Source organism: Eurypyga helias, unplaced genomic scaffold (assembly GCF_000690775.1).
Source record: "Eurypyga helias isolate BGI_N326 unplaced genomic scaffold, ASM69077v1 scaffold2149, whole genome shotgun sequence".
NCBI classification, from domain to species: Eukaryota; Metazoa; Chordata; class Aves; order Eurypygiformes; family Eurypygidae; genus Eurypyga; species Eurypyga helias.
In genome coordinates, this window is record NW_010269974.1 from 56,784 (window position 1) to 72,121 (window position 15,338).

General features: G+C 45.1%; 1 protein-coding gene across 1 annotated transcript; it reads right to left on the reverse strand.

The window, feature by feature from the left end:
* Positions 1-3: 3 nt before the first annotated feature.
* ASAH1 (N-acylsphingosine amidohydrolase (acid ceramidase) 1) lies at positions 4-15,333 on the reverse strand (the record flags this gene model as incomplete). Its single annotated transcript, XM_010158260.1, has 14 exons — positions 4-292; positions 924-980; positions 1,297-1,420; positions 1,625-1,756; positions 2,089-2,170; positions 2,376-2,430; positions 3,564-3,708; positions 5,249-5,294; positions 6,160-6,234; positions 7,139-7,217; positions 8,418-8,504; positions 9,713-9,803; positions 9,990-10,036; positions 15,307-15,333. Coding segments are annotated over 14 exons (1,137 nt in total), but the record flags the coding sequence as incomplete, so codon positions are not given.
* Positions 15,334-15,338: the final 5 nt, after the last annotated feature.

Consider the following 15,338-nt stretch of genomic DNA (forward strand, 5'->3'; position numbering starts at 1 on the left):
TCGGCAGAACCGCCATCAGAAAGCAAGGAAGTCCAGGGTGAGACGGGGCCCTCCACTGTTAGAAGCTCACGGAAGCGCTATGTAGCCATTAGATTTCTGAAGGAAGGAGTTAGGCTGAGGAATCTTTTTCCGGCAGTGTTTTTTTTTTCTTGGAGGACCTCCAGTTCAGAGAAGCAGCTTCCAACACAGGAAAGGTACGGGGCTACCAAGGGCTACAGGGATCTGGGCATTCCCGCAGGTAAGTCTCTGTATGACCACGGTCCACCTCCATCAGTGTTGTGCACACAGTCAGCTAGTAGGTGGGAGGAAGAAGAAGGGAAAGGGTGGGCAAACAAAAAAAAAAGAGAAAGGCTCAATACAGTAACTGGTGACAAACCGTCTCTGACACCGGCTGAACAGTTCAACCACAGTGAGCATCTCTCTTACTGAGACAAGAACATGCAGGTGTGAAGAGCTTCTGTGGTCAGCCTGGAACACTGCCCCTGCTGAATACAGTAACTCAATTCCTCACCCGCAAACTCTTCTCACCCTTACGGTCTTTTTTTAACGCCAAAACCTCATGTTCAGACTACACCACCTTCTCTCGCAAGAAGAGTGTTTCGCGTACTCACGAGGGTGTGTATCTCAGGTTAGTTCAGGTGAGAAGGGTCCTGACGAGTGCTGCCTCAAACCACAGCCAGCTAGGACGGGAGGGATCAGCCTACCCGGAGCTTTAACGCTGCGCGGCCTTTGGAAAACAGCTATTCCAGCCATTACATTTTGCTTTTACAAAGTAACGTGGAGTTTGGTTTCAGTTTTACACACCTGTTTTCACCCAGAACACCCAGAGTGCACCACTGTGGCCCCCTCCTCAGATACAGAGCAGTTAGTGGTCTGTCCCCCACCCCCCGGCTCTGAACTTTCCGCAAGAAGAGCAGCATTACCTTATTAAGGACAGGCTTTGTGGAGAGAACATCGTAAATTGTCGGTAAGGAGAGGTTCTGAAAGAAAATAACACACAGATATTAATGGCCATTAACCCATTTAGTATGAAGGCTGAGCGCTGTATTGTGTTAAATTAGGTAAGAAAATGCTTGCAGGAAACCCCGCTAGGTGCTAAAACTGAACCACACTCGCGCACAGGGCTGGCTGCCGCTTTGTTACGCAGCAGCACAGACAAACAGTCACGAAACCGTTAGCCACTTCCGTCGTTACCGCCGTGCTTGCAAATGCCCCGAATGCTCCTGGCTGTGCCAGATGCGCACCGCGACGCCCGAGTTTCGAAACAGCGAGACGCGGGGTTCGGGGGATGTTTACCTCTTGCGTCGTCTGGTTCAGGCATTTCATTGCAGGTGTTCTACGATTATCCAAGATTAGCGGAGGCTTCCAGCGGTCATAGTTCGTTTCTAACACGTACCACGTGCCTTTCTTGATATCAAGGCTGGAAAAGAGGTGTAGGTTTGCGTGTGTTTGCTGTCCCTATACAGTAAGTACAAAGGTAGTACATACTATATACAGCTGGATGGTTTTTAGGCTTGCTGTGGTATTTTTCAATGGTGCTAAAGTGAGCTCTTGCACAACAGAAGTCACAAGAAAGACAGGACGCCTGGAAGGCTGAGGCAGGTGCCAGGTCAAGCATACTCACTCCCAGATATCCAGAGTAGCTGTCCTGGAACGAGTTATCACACACCCTTCTCCAGAATTTTTTCCACCCAGTATAAAGTAAGCAGGAGCCAGCAGTCTTGTTTTTGCCAGTTTGTCTTTTGCATCCTGGTAACTGCAGATGACAAAGCAGTGTTGGACTGTGACACACTACAAATGGTTTGAGTACAGAAGAATGAGTTTCACAGGAAAAGTGTGGGTAGTTACACCTTTCTTCCCCCTTCTCAAATAAACCAAGGATACAATTTGAGGAGTTTTAAGATGATCACGTGTGATGCCTCCCCCCTCCCTGCCCCGGAGCACCAGCAAAATCAGAACTAGTTAAGGTCAGGGCTCCTAAGAAGACCGCTGCATCACTGGATGCTAAGGACACACCTACGGTACTCCAGCCAGCTGGAAGCAAAGGGGATCAGAGCAGTAGCATATTTAGGGGGTGAGGGGAAATACCTCGTAGCGTTCTCTAATACTGTTCTGGTAAGAAAGCCCATCCACATTCCATCTCTTCTACCAAGAAACCATTCGAAGATTCCTGCAAAATATCACTGGTCACAACAATTTGTTTTCAGGAGGTTTACTCGCGCTATTCGCGCTTTCACAGCCTTTAAACAGCACAGGGTTTGATCTACTCATCTGGAATCCCTTCTCCATTTGTGTGCCTGTTCATTCAGGGGAGTGCTACGCCCGAGGTCTGGAAAGCTCGTACAGAAATAACGGAAGAAATGAGTGTCACTCACCGACATAACCCCCATCAAGACTGAAACGCTCATTCATCGTCAGAGTGAACAAGTCCTGAAAAGCATTAAACAAGCCAACCGTCACCCACGGCCAGCCCAGTAGCACCAGTGATGCCACTATACCATTAGCACCAGTAATAAACAAGAGGGAGCACTTCAAATTACAGGGCGTTCAGCAGACTCTTCCCCTGTGGGCAATGGGCTGCAAGATCAAGCTCATGCAGAGAAGGACCTAATTTCTCACCGACTGAGTGGAAATGGTAATTTACAGTCTTCCCACCCAGCACAGCAATCCACCAAAGGCTCAAGCCTGTGGCCGTTTTCCTCCCGGGCCCTGCTGTCACCAAATTACCAGTTTTCCTTCCCCCCACATGTGTAACCTTCTTCTCAGACCCCTGAACACTCTTCTAGTTCGTGGGTGGATTTTTACGTCCCCGTGCTAAGTACACCCTGACTGGTGACTGCTGTTCACGGTTCCATCCATGCTACTTGGAACTTGGAATTCAAATCCCAGTCTCCTCCAACTCGCTTTTCTTTCAAAGGAAAGTGGATTTCAGCTACACTGGATCATTTTCAGAAGGGACCGTTCCCAATTTATTCGACCAGAAGACAAAAATAAATGGATACAGTGCAGGCATTTATGCCAGGAATGCTCTTATGAACAAGGATAAAGGCAGGGCATGCAGAAAAGCAGGAGCTGTGCTAAGCTGGAGACCCTGGTACAGTTCTGTACTGCTGGTTTTTAAGATGCAGTTAAAACCCAGATTTCAGATGACCATTAAAAAATATATATTTATATTGCAATGTAGGACTCCTTCTGCATGGAGGAAGGCGAAAGATTTAAAGTAGCACAAGTATGCCGTGTCATCTCTGGGATCACAGCAGCATCTATTTGCTAGCAAGAAACAGCCACTTGCGTGCACTGTACTCACTTCTGCTCAGAACTCAGCGCTGGTTTAAGAACTGTCCAGACACAGCTGTTTTGTTTAGGCAATCTCCTTTTACAAGGCAGAGTGCGGCACTGCTTTCTTGCACCCTTCTTCACACAGCTATACCGTGTCCCAGAACAATTAAGGGATCATTTATTTAAAGAGATCCCAAGGCAGAGGAGGAAAGCAGGAAAATGTGCATCTTAAAGGGAAGTCTGAAGCATTATCAACAAATTGACAAGCCCCTCCCCGTACTTACCGGTTTGACTCCAGACACCATGCCGATGTATCCTGCAAAATTGGTAGACTTGAACACCGTTTTGTTGTTTCTCTGGAAGTCCAAGCTGACCACTATCGGCTTCAACACCTGAGTTACAGTCCAGGAGTTGTTTTTAACATCCCATCTGTGGAAGTCAGTACAGCATTTGAAATTTCCCTTCCTCAGCAGCTTTTAAAACCCTCCCTCGCAGCACTCAGGCTTCCTGCGCGTAACGCCTGTCCTCTGACCTTACTCATGCCAGTGGACACCAGTGCTGGGCAGTTACCCGAGCAGCACAAGCGAGGGACAGGCAGGAACTCTAAACCTACGGGCAGTCAGCAGAAAGAACCAAGCTTTGTTGGAACCAAGAGCACAGACACTACTTGGTATTAAAGGGCATCACCATCGCAGCTGGTTTGGTTTGACACACACAGCTTTGTTCTATTCACAGACTCACAGAATGGTTTGGGTGGGAAGTGCCCTTAAAGACCATCCAGGTCCAACCCCCCTGCCATGGGCAGGGACCCCTTCCACTAGACCAGGTTGCTCAAAGCCTCATCCAGCCTGGCCTTGGACACTTCCAGGGATGGGGCATCCACAGCTTCTCTGAAAAAGGGAGGACAGCCGGAATAATGCCTGTGACACCAAACCTGCTGTGTCCTGAAAGCCTGGCTGGCTTGTTCTGCAGCAGAATGAGCTGGTTCCCTCAAATTCTTACGCTACTGGATTTGTTCTAAATGAAGGGGAGACCCAATTCTAGTTTGTAAAATAAGCCAGGACAGTCTTTGGGCAAGAGGGAGCTAAGGAAGAGTTAGCAGACCATTAAATTCTCTGGAAACAATCCAGGTTCTGGGAACAGCTTTGAAAAGTTGCCTTAGTTTTCAGGGAGCATCACCCAGTATTCCTGACAAGTAGGAGAAGTTCAACCCAAGCCAAACCAAGAGACAGGTGAAGTCACAGTTGACGGCATTTGCATTTTTGATGGGCAGGTAAGAATTTTAATGGAGGCGGACATTTAAATTCCATCTGGGCACTGAGAGGCATCTGGATGAGTGACATTAAAAAATATACTGGGATAGTAAAAACCATCACTGACACAGCTGACCACAAGGTATGAAATGAGAACTGAAAGAGAATCCAGTGCTAGGCAACAAACTACAGAGTTTGTATCCAAACGAATGATAATGGTACATCAGTGGAATACAAATCACTGGCTTCTGAGTAGAATGATGAATGATGGGAAGGGCCGAGAGAGCACAGTACAGTAACTATGATGAAAAAACCACCACAAAACCAAGCCCCAAACCAATGCACATTTCACTCCATACACTAAAATCGATTTCTGTCCCATCACGTAGAGAACAAGAGGTACTGCGCCTCAGAGATAAGGTTACGTGGGCTGTTCTGTGGTTCTCCAGCTGAGAAAATGCTGCGTTAGCTCCGAAGGCAACGGTTGTACAAAGTCATTCCCGACAAGACCGGAGCAGTCTGACACAAGATCAGCACAACAAGGCTTTGTTCATTTCAGCCTTTTTTTCCACAATGTGCAATGAAGAAATACTTGTCACAGTCCTAACAACACCCAATTCATCATTTAGACTCAAAGAATGCTTGTGAACATTTCAAGTTCAGCTAGCTTTTTCTCTGGCTTTAAAAAAAAAAAGGGCACAAGTTTAGGTACTTACCCAAGAAAGAGTCCAAAATCCAAGTTTCTAGCATGGTACAGCTTCCCTACATAAAAAAAACCCAAATGAATAGATAGATAGATAGATAGATAGATAGACAGACAGACAGACAGACAGTTAAATAAATCCAATTTTCTAAAGAGAGAGACATATATTTCAGCTTAGGAAACCAGAAAATGAGTAAGTGGGAAAAATACCTGGGAAAGGAAGCAGGGAAAATACCACTGTCTAGTGGCTCTTCTCAGAAGCACAGAAAAATGGTAGGGTTTTTGGATCAGAGAAGTGTTTTGCCATAACTGAAATTAAGTAATCCTGTAAACTGCTGTCCAGCTCAGCCTCACATGCTTTCCATACTGTCTTAACGCAATGCTAATTCTTTGAGCTTCCTCTAACAGGGAGAGGTTTGTAAGCCCTCAGAATTCTTCCGAAATTTCCTAAGCTGAAACACGTGCAGACAAGGGCTGCAGGACTGAGTAAGGGAATGAAAGTGACTCTTTTCTTAAAGCATACTATCCGTTTTCTCCAGCACCATACATATGCAATAGCTGGGAACTAGATACAAAACCAGAATCCCTCATGGCACCGAGAGAAAGTATTGGGTGTCTGGTTGGTTTCTTTCTCCTGGAAAAATAAATGCCACCTATTAAGGAAAAAAACCCCAAACCAACCAACAATCAACCCCCCAAACCTCCAGCAAAACCAAAGAGTCTTTGAAAGTATTTTTTCCTTTTTTTTAACCTAAGACACCTGTGATGTCTTACTCCCTTCTCAAGGAATACCTTTTTATACCACTGCTTTTAGTCTGTTCCACCAGACCTGCTTGCCTGCAGTTGAGGACCGTGTTCGTATAACTGAGGGGGACCCTCTCCTACGTAAGAGAAAACTGTTAACACTATTCCGGGTCGCATTACCTGTTTTATCTTCTGCCACTATTGATGTACATACAGTAAAAATTTCATAAAAGATGTTAAAAATAACAATTTCCCCTAGAAGAAAAAGAAACAAAGTTCAACAGTTTGAAACTTCTCCCATGAACAGAAAAAAAAAAGGTTAGAAAAAAGCATACTGCAAAGTTCAGCGTTCTGTAACATTTCTCTTAAGAATTTCTGTTTAAATCTCATTTGTTCTTTGAAACAGCTGCTTCAGCAAAATCAAGAGCTTCCTGAAAGGCAGACAGAAGGATCAGAATCCCTCTGCCTTCTGCCTTACCGTACAGAAAGATGACAACCATTGGTACTTCCTCTTCTGCAAACTTCAAAACCAGCTGTAACGTTCACTTGAAAGAAGAAAGCTGCTGTGTGTGCCACTATTCCCAGAGGAGAGCTGCTGACTAGAACCAGGTGTACTGCCCCTGCATGAGGGAAGCAGTGGGAGCAGGTCTGTGCACCTCCTCTGTCTCAATTCTGAAAGAATTCAGTGCCCCCTCCTCAGCCGGAATTGTACTCCTCTGCAGGAGGTGTGGAAGGAAGGCAGGGGGATGTGCCAAGGCTCACAAGAGAAAGCAAGCACAGCATGAAACTGAGCCCTGCCTTCTGGGTATGCCCACAGCAGGCACACAGCTGAACGGGAAACCTCTGAGAATCAAGGATTCCCTCGAATTTTGGTGCACGGGAGCTGAGACTTGCTCCACTTCCCGAAACTCAGCAGTGAGAAGCTACAGCTCTGCAGAGAAGTCCCAGCCTGATCAAAGGCTGATTTATTGCCCTTCTCCTCTAAAATACTGTTTTCATTTAGTGTGAGATGCAATTTACTGCTTCATCTGCTTATTCACTAATTCATTTGCTAATGCCAGGGTGACTGCAGCTGTACTGCAGACTGGTACACATACTGATTCTAAACATCTGGATCCCTAGTTTTCCCCTACGTTAACAAAGCGTTGGAAACTATTACCCAAAGGAATCCCAGATGAATTTGCAATCCCTTGGAGTTCTTCATTGAAAGGATAAGGAAGCGTGGCAGTCAGATGAGCCTGAAAGGAAGAGTTTTGTACGTTGTTTGTGTAAATCAATTCTATTTTGTCACTTAAACCGCCCCCGACAGGTACATCCTTCTCATGACTCTTAAACTGAGTATTTAATTCCTCTGCAGCCAGCAGAACTTGGGGATGTTTGCAGAGTACTTGGAAGACAAGTACATACTTAAGGAAAGCAAAAACTATTACTTATCAAAATACTGACGTGTGAGCAATAGAGGTCAGCACAGGATCTTAATCACACTTAGCAGCAACAGACAGAGCACAGTGAAGTGGGACACTTAGACGTTAAGAACCCAACTGGAACTGGGCTTGACGTCAGTGTTTATGGGAATCCCTAACTTTCACACATTGGGTTGACTGCCTGTATCTGCCACCTTTGTGTCAACCCCACGCAGGCACGCAGGGATATGAAAGAAGTGTGGCCAGCAGGACCTAAGCCTGCTGCAAATAAACATGAGAGACTCTACGCTGTCTTTGGCACTACATTGTTCTCCCCTTTAATCCGAACCACATTATTTTTCAAGGTGAGACCTGGTCAGAATAAAAACCTGATTTTATCCTGCTGTTTAAAAGGAGCTGAACATGGCAAAGAGAATGTCAGTGAAGTGTTTTGCTACAGCGACTAAGCCAGTAGCACATCTGCCTAGTGTGACTAAACCAAACTCGAAAAGATCTTAGAAAAAATTAGGGGAGGGACACATGCATTTCAGGTTTGATGGTTTCAGGGTAATTCATAGAATCATAGAATGGTTAGGGTTGGAAGGGACCTTAAAGATCATCTAGTTCCAACCCCCCTGCCATGGGCAGGGACACCTTCCACTAGACCAGGTTGCTCAAAGCCACATCCAGCCTGGCCTTGAACACTTCCAGGGATGGGACATCCACAGCTTCTCTGGGCAACCTGTTCCAGTGCCTCACCACCCTCTCTGTGAAGAATTTCTTCCTGACATCTAATCTAAACCTCCTTGATTTCAATTTATACCCATTACCCCTTGTCCTATCACTTCAGAGTAGGCAAGAAGGCAGTATTTTACCAAGAAGGCAAAATTTCAGAGCAACTCTCAGAAACAGCATTTTAGTTCTGAAAGTGGAAGAATTATCATTTGTAAAGCTCTTAATTGCCAAATTTAATAGCAATCTAATACTGGCAGTCAGAACATAGAGTAATAAAATAATGAAGCTGAGAATACTTACTATTTTTTTATCCACTATGTCAACAACTTTGCCGCTGGGGAAGAAGGTATTTGCTATATCTTTAATATTCTGGACCACAGCCTTCAGCTAAAAAGAACAAGGACTTTTATTGAATAGAAGATCTAACAGAAATCCTTCACGTACTTTTGAAAAAAAAAAATTATTGTTGAAAAAAGTGTGTAAAGAAAGTGCTAAATGTGGTGTTCTTAGTGAGAAAAACACCCCCAACTCCCCATTAAAGAGTCACTTTTCAAACTTTATTCAAATAACTTTCTAGATTAGCTCCAACATACCCCTCTACCAGAGAAAATGAATTAAGAGGAAAAAGGCATCCTCGCCTTCTGCTACTTTGATCCCATTCTAATACTGTGCACTCTCCTATCTTTAAAAATGCAAGTTAAAACCTCTTTGCTTAAGCACCAATGTTCTTGAAGCCAAAAAGACTCACTAAATTTCTTACAAAAGCACATGCTTTCCATTTGCGACACATGAATGGCCACAAATAGAGTTCCACTCTATGTGATCTAACTCCAAAGTACACGGGAGATAAAACCTATCAGAATTTAAGGCGTAACCTGAAGCCTCCAACGCCCTCAGGCTTAAATGAGGCTTTTGAAATAAATATTATGGTGTTAGTAGAGTTTATCTGGCTTTCAGAGTTGAAAGGTCAAAGTCAGCAGGGATACCCGGCCTTTTGTGAGAAACGAAGCATCACTGAATTGAATTTTCGGCAAGCTTCAGAGGAACAGCTGTTCTAAGCAGCTGGAAATAGGCTCGAGTATTTTTACAATCATTTCTGCTGTGTAAACACCAGTGCTGCAACCAGCATCCCTGAAAAGGGCAGGAAGTCCTTCATTTCCCCCTCGCCACTTCATCATCTCACACAGTGCTTTAAGAGAAGCAGGGATGTGCCAAGGAGAAGGGATGCTGCCGCAGTTTCACTTCAGTTTGCTGTCCCTGTGGGGTACTTCTCCCCCTTCCTTCTGTATTACTTCAAGACTGAAGAGCCTTGATAAGCGGAAGCCTGCTTTATGCCACGCCGTTTTCATTCCTCTACATCCCAAACACCAGTGCACCTAGGCTGGATGCTGGCAGCTCAAGTGTTGAACAGAAAAAAGATTCACTCAAGCACTTATTTTAGTCTAGCAGCATATTAAAGAAGTCAGCTGCAAACATTATCCCTTTCAGAGAATTTTACCACACAGGTATACCTTCCCAAAGCTTTTTTCCAAACTAAAAGGCCACATGCTAGTTTTGTACCTGCTAAGCTTCAAATCAAGCTCTGCCTTTCATACCTCTGTCTTTTTGTCGTGCATCAAGTTATCCCATCTTTTGCTGGGAGGTAAATCAAGATTTATGACATAGGTGGGTACATTCCCTTTGAACCTGAAAGATAAGCATGAGTTCAAATTTAAGGAAGGCTTTGAAAAAACATCTGATGAAATAGGTGCTTTCCACCTGTAACTAGCATTTTCTAGATCTGCAACAGGAACAAGTTACAAAAAACCCCGTTTGGACTGCAGATCAATACTTTTCTGTACTCTGTTAGACGAAATGAATCAGATCACTTACGTTGGTCCTGAAGGAGGGTAGGTTTTACTCCTGCACTCTTCTCCATACTGTAAAGACAGTGAAACATTACTATGTAGCTTCTTTGCTGAAACGTTTTATTACTTCCATCAGACTTAGTTTTCAATTAAACCTTTAAGACTAGTCAGCTAATTCAATTCATGATGATTTGGCAATATAGGAAGTCTTGGGACTTTGGAAAGGGAGAATACAAGAGGCAGGGGACAAACAGCAACGTCCCCGTGCTGTCTGACAAACCTTCAGACAACCTGCCCCATGGCAGTCCAAAGCAAGCACAAGTTTATGATAAATACCCAAACCCATTCCTACGTGGTGTGATTCAACGGGGAGCACTCCCGAAGCGCATTCTTTAGTCTAAAGCGCAGAAACCGTACACCTCAGTATGGACCAGTTTGTTCTGTTTGTGCATAATCTCACTGTTCAGCGCCACCCGTAACCGCTTAGCGTGGAGCTTCGCTGAGCAGCTGGGGCAGAGGAAGCGCAGGGAACTGCGGGCAGATCACTCAGAACGGGCGATACAGCGTGACGCTTATTTAGTGTGGGAAAGCGCTGCTGAGCTGGTGCTGAACATTATGAGAGGTGCATTTCAGGAATGTAACTAGAAACTAGTTGCTTGGGTTCCTGTAAGCTGGGCTGGTTACAGATGCAAGTCTGAGAACTATATTTAGGTGTGCTCCAAGTGAAGGCAAGGGTGTTTTCCCATTGGTTACATAAACCATGCATATACATACATAAACATATGCACATACACGCCACAATTATAATTGCATGTTTTACCCAGGGAAATACAAGCAAATGCCTACTAGCCACACTGGTGCTTCAAGCCAGTTGAGAGCAGACCGGGTTTGGTGCCCGAGCTACCTGAGCCCATCTGTAGCCTCCTAAGAGCACAGTATGTCCCACTGGGAGAAAGGAAAGGGGCACATGCTATTCCGGGGGTCCATACAAAGGCTCCTAGAGCACAAGGGTTTGGCAGACAGAACAGAAACAAAAGTATGTACGGATCCTTCCACCGCTTCCCTCACTCCCCGCCCTGGATTTCCAATATTTATTTGGCTGTACTAAGCAGATTACTTTACTAGCATGTCCTTATAATGCATTCTGCCTCCAGCAGAAACTGAGACGAGATCTCTAGCAGCTACGTGCCTGGGACAAACAAGCTAACCGATGTCCATGGGGGCCACTGTCTGGTTTTAATGCACGAGACCAGTAAAACGGTGTCTTACACAATCCTACGGACTCTGAACACCAGCATAATTTGTTACAACTGGAAATGGGAATTTTAAAGTGGGATTGTTTTCCGTGTGTTACCATGTGTTTTGTTTTTGTATTGTTTCAAGTAGCTGGGAGAAATCATGGGATCAATTTTGGTATTCCTACAAGCAAGACCAGCAGCTCTGTGTTTTACGGACTTCACTGCGGTGCAGTTACAGCGAAGGTACAGGACCAGCAGCTCTGTGTTTTCTGGACTTCACTGCGGTGCAGTTACAGCCTTCACATCGCTGAACAACTGGCTGGCACACAAGAGGCCATTTAATTTTCAGACTGAAGCAGTTTCAAAACAAGGAGGGCTGGGGAGGATATCAGATGACTAATTAGGCAACAAAAGTCAGAGGCTTCATGCAAAGCCAAGCAAATACTCAACCATATTAATGCAACTGTCTTGTGAAATTTTCCACCCTGCAATACTAACATCAACCAGAAAAAGTGACACTACATATACATCCTACTGCAACGGACACACAGATTTGGACCTCCAGGAAACGTCTGCTGTCAACATAAGCTTCTTGACAGGTAAAGCCTGTAACGAACAATTATCCGAAAGGGATGAAAGCTCAGCTGATCTGTCAGAATAGCACATGCATACACAAAAAAACCACTGGTGACGATGCAAACTGATTTCAGATGGTTTTAAGTGATGTTCCAGGTGCTAAATGTTATGTCACTCCTGATGCTCTCTCCTGAGATTTTAATCTTGTATTTGAAGCTATTTTTATCTTCCCAGCCCTCTGCCACCTAAGCCACAAAACAGATGGGGAAAACAACACATAAAGGAAGAGTTAAGGAACAGAGATAAAAATGGCCCATCCTTACATGTCAGTAATTTTAGACTTCTCTCCTGTCTGTGTACCAAGAAAGCTAAAGAAACCAATAATCCCCTAAACAACCCCATACATCTTCCAAAACTGCTAGCACTGATTGAGGTATCTGAAGAAAACCCACCTTATTAACAGTCCCTTTAGGTGAACTATTATATGCTGGCACATAAGCAGTAATTTAAAAAGATGTCAAGATACCCAGAAAACAAGCAGTGTAAAAAACCCAGAAAACAAGAAGTGTAAAAACCCACTTTCTATCACCAGACTGAAATACGCAGCTATGAAATTGTTACTGTGGTCAGCAAGATGTCCCCGACTACAGAGGCTGGAAGAGGAACCATAAATGCTGTCTCAGAGAAAGAGGAGCCGCCTTCCAGCACAGGACAATTACCCTGAGTTTCCAATGTGACAAGCTAGAGCTGGTCTCCAAGAAAAAGCCAGCAGAAGCTGGCTCCAAACAGGAGGTATCACTATAAATTTGCTTTCCAAAAAAACCCTGAACCCCCTAGGAGGAATTACAGCTGTTCTTGAATGGTGATTAAATGCTCGCTGGGTTTTTTTGGTTTTCTTTAATTGCCTGTTCCTAGCAGGCTGCATATTCTAATTATTTGATGTACTGCTGACGTTTGAATTTGAATGGATGCAAGGCAGCACAGATCAAAACACTAAAAGAAAGAACACACTGGAGGAGAAAGAGAACATGGTATGGGAAAAGATGGGAATATTAAGAAAAAATGGAAGCAGCACAGAAGATAAGTAGTATGACCAATTGTATGAAAAACTCCAGTAGAGCAGAAGAGGAACCAAACAGCTAGCAAACCATGAAGATTAATTCCTACCTGGAAAAAAACGTCAAGCAATAAAGGTTATTATTCACTGCAGTAAAGGAACACATGGTTTAATGATTGCTGAAAAAAATATTTTAAAACCTAGCCTGATTTCATTAGACTGTTTATTTCAAATAGACTGAATATAGCTTGTCCAGCAATTACTTTCTTACCCTCAAAAATAGTTCTGAGGTGGAACATCTCTGACATCCTTCCTTTTCAGTATTTCTTATCTTCATGTTTAAAAATAAATATAAAATGAGCTCTTTGAGCTACAAAATTCAATTCCACAGTTTAAGGACATGGCGTTCAACCTCTTTCAAACTAAGCAGTATGTTATATTCATCATCCTTCTGGTCTGTGAACTCAGTGGTCTAACACACTGTCCTCTCTGCTCTTCCTCCTTCACAGGATGATGCCAACGCAGCACTCCATCGTGCTGCAGCAGTCCCAACGCTGTTCACCCTTCTGAACATGGCAGTTAACATGACTCTTGCAGTCCTGAAGAAACGGGGACCAAGCCAATTTCAACTGCAGTCTGAACAGAAAGATCGGTATGGTTGAGGAGCCCTAACCAAAAGCTAAAGGGACTGACAGTCTGCACCACCAAGATGTACACGATGGGTTTTAGCTTCCGTGTCCATTGTTAACGGAAAGAACCCGACCGTATGTAGGAATGACCGTATGTAGGAAGAGAACAATCGTCGTTCATTCTTCAGCAAATCATGCATCCCAGCATCTCAACCAAAAATAAAACATCCAAGCCTGGTTCCGTGTCCTTTGTTAACGGAAAGAACCCGACCAACTGTATGTAGGAAGAGAACAATCGTTGTTCATTCTTCAGCAAATCATGCATCCCAGCATCTCAACCAAAAATAAAACATCCAAGCCTGGTACCTGGCTGCACAGCAGGACAACCTGGATACCCAGTGGGTATTGTGCAAGGGCGAAGATGTACCAAGGGCAATCAAATGAACAATCACGCTCTAATGATAGACGTTGCTGATAGCTGGCACTTTCTCCCCCACTCCACAACCCAGGAAGCCTTTTTAAGCTGAAGCTGACTTACAGTATTGGGAAGCTGCTTTTGGGGGGAGGATGGGATTGGGTGCAAAGAGGGCCCAACTCTGTGTAGTCAGGCCGTAAGGGTATGTGGATCATCCAGATGTTCACAGCTCTCCCAAGCCTTTCCTGCAGTTATCCCCTCTCCCAAAACCCACACACATTTTCCTGCAATCAAGATAAGTTGCTAGGAAAAATCCTAGAGCAAACACAAAAGAATATAGGAAGTAGTCTGTTCCCCCAAAGATATATTGCAAAATAGTATTTTGAAATACAGGTGCGTTTAAAAGCCTGTCCTCTTCACAGAGAATCACAGAGTGGTTTGGGTTGGAAGGGACCTTAAAGCCCATCCAGTTCCACCCCCCCTGCCATGGGCAGGGACACCTTCCACTAGACCAGGTTGCTCCAAGCCTCATCCAGCCTGGCCTTGGACACTTCCAGGGATGGGGCATCCACAGCTTCTCTGGGCAACCTGTTCCAGTGCCTCACCACCCTCTCTGAGAAAAATTATTTCCTGAGGAAAAAGAGGATGAGGAGATTGCACAGCTGAAGAGATGGAGTGCTTCGCTGCTTCAGGAGTGCAGAATACCTCAGGAAGCAAGAACAGTTGTTTACATGCCCAGGAGATGGACCCCTGCCTGTTTCAAGTAACACCCCCCCGACTTCAAAATTACACCGAAGGTTAAATTCTTCACCTACTGTTAAAAAAAAAAATATTAAAAAAACCCAAAACAAAACCAAACCACACATACAAAAACCCCAAACCCTCTAATCTAAAGGCCACCTGCTCTACACTTCTCCCCCAGGTGAAGCTGTAGTGTAGACACCAAGGAGATGTGCTTTTACCCCCAGGTGAAGCTGTAGCAACCACACCAAGCAGATGTGCTTTTAGCAGCAGATTCCAAAGCGTATGCACTCTGACCAAGCCCTTCTCAACTTTCCTTGACATTCACCGCTTTGGTGTAACTCCGCAACACTGACGTTACAGATGTGCACGGAACTGAACGCAGGAATGAGCGAGGCCGGGTAACGCACACCCGATAAACACCGAGACCTGCACCGGCAGCCACGGCCGCGCGGCAGCCACGGCCGCGCCGCTCGCCCCAGGAGCCATTCCAAAGTCATGGAGTCGGTGAGGGCGGAGAGACGCCACCTTCACTTCACACGCGTGAATCTGAAAGTCAAGCTTGGCCTCCCTGCGTGGGGAAGGGCGGCAGAGGCCAGCTCCCTTCATACCCACCGCCGTCCCCCACAGAGGGCCGGGGTAGGGCCACGGCGCCGTCCCCCTTCCCCTCAGGTCGCCATGCTCACCGGATCCGGCGCCCAGACGAGCTGCGCCACGA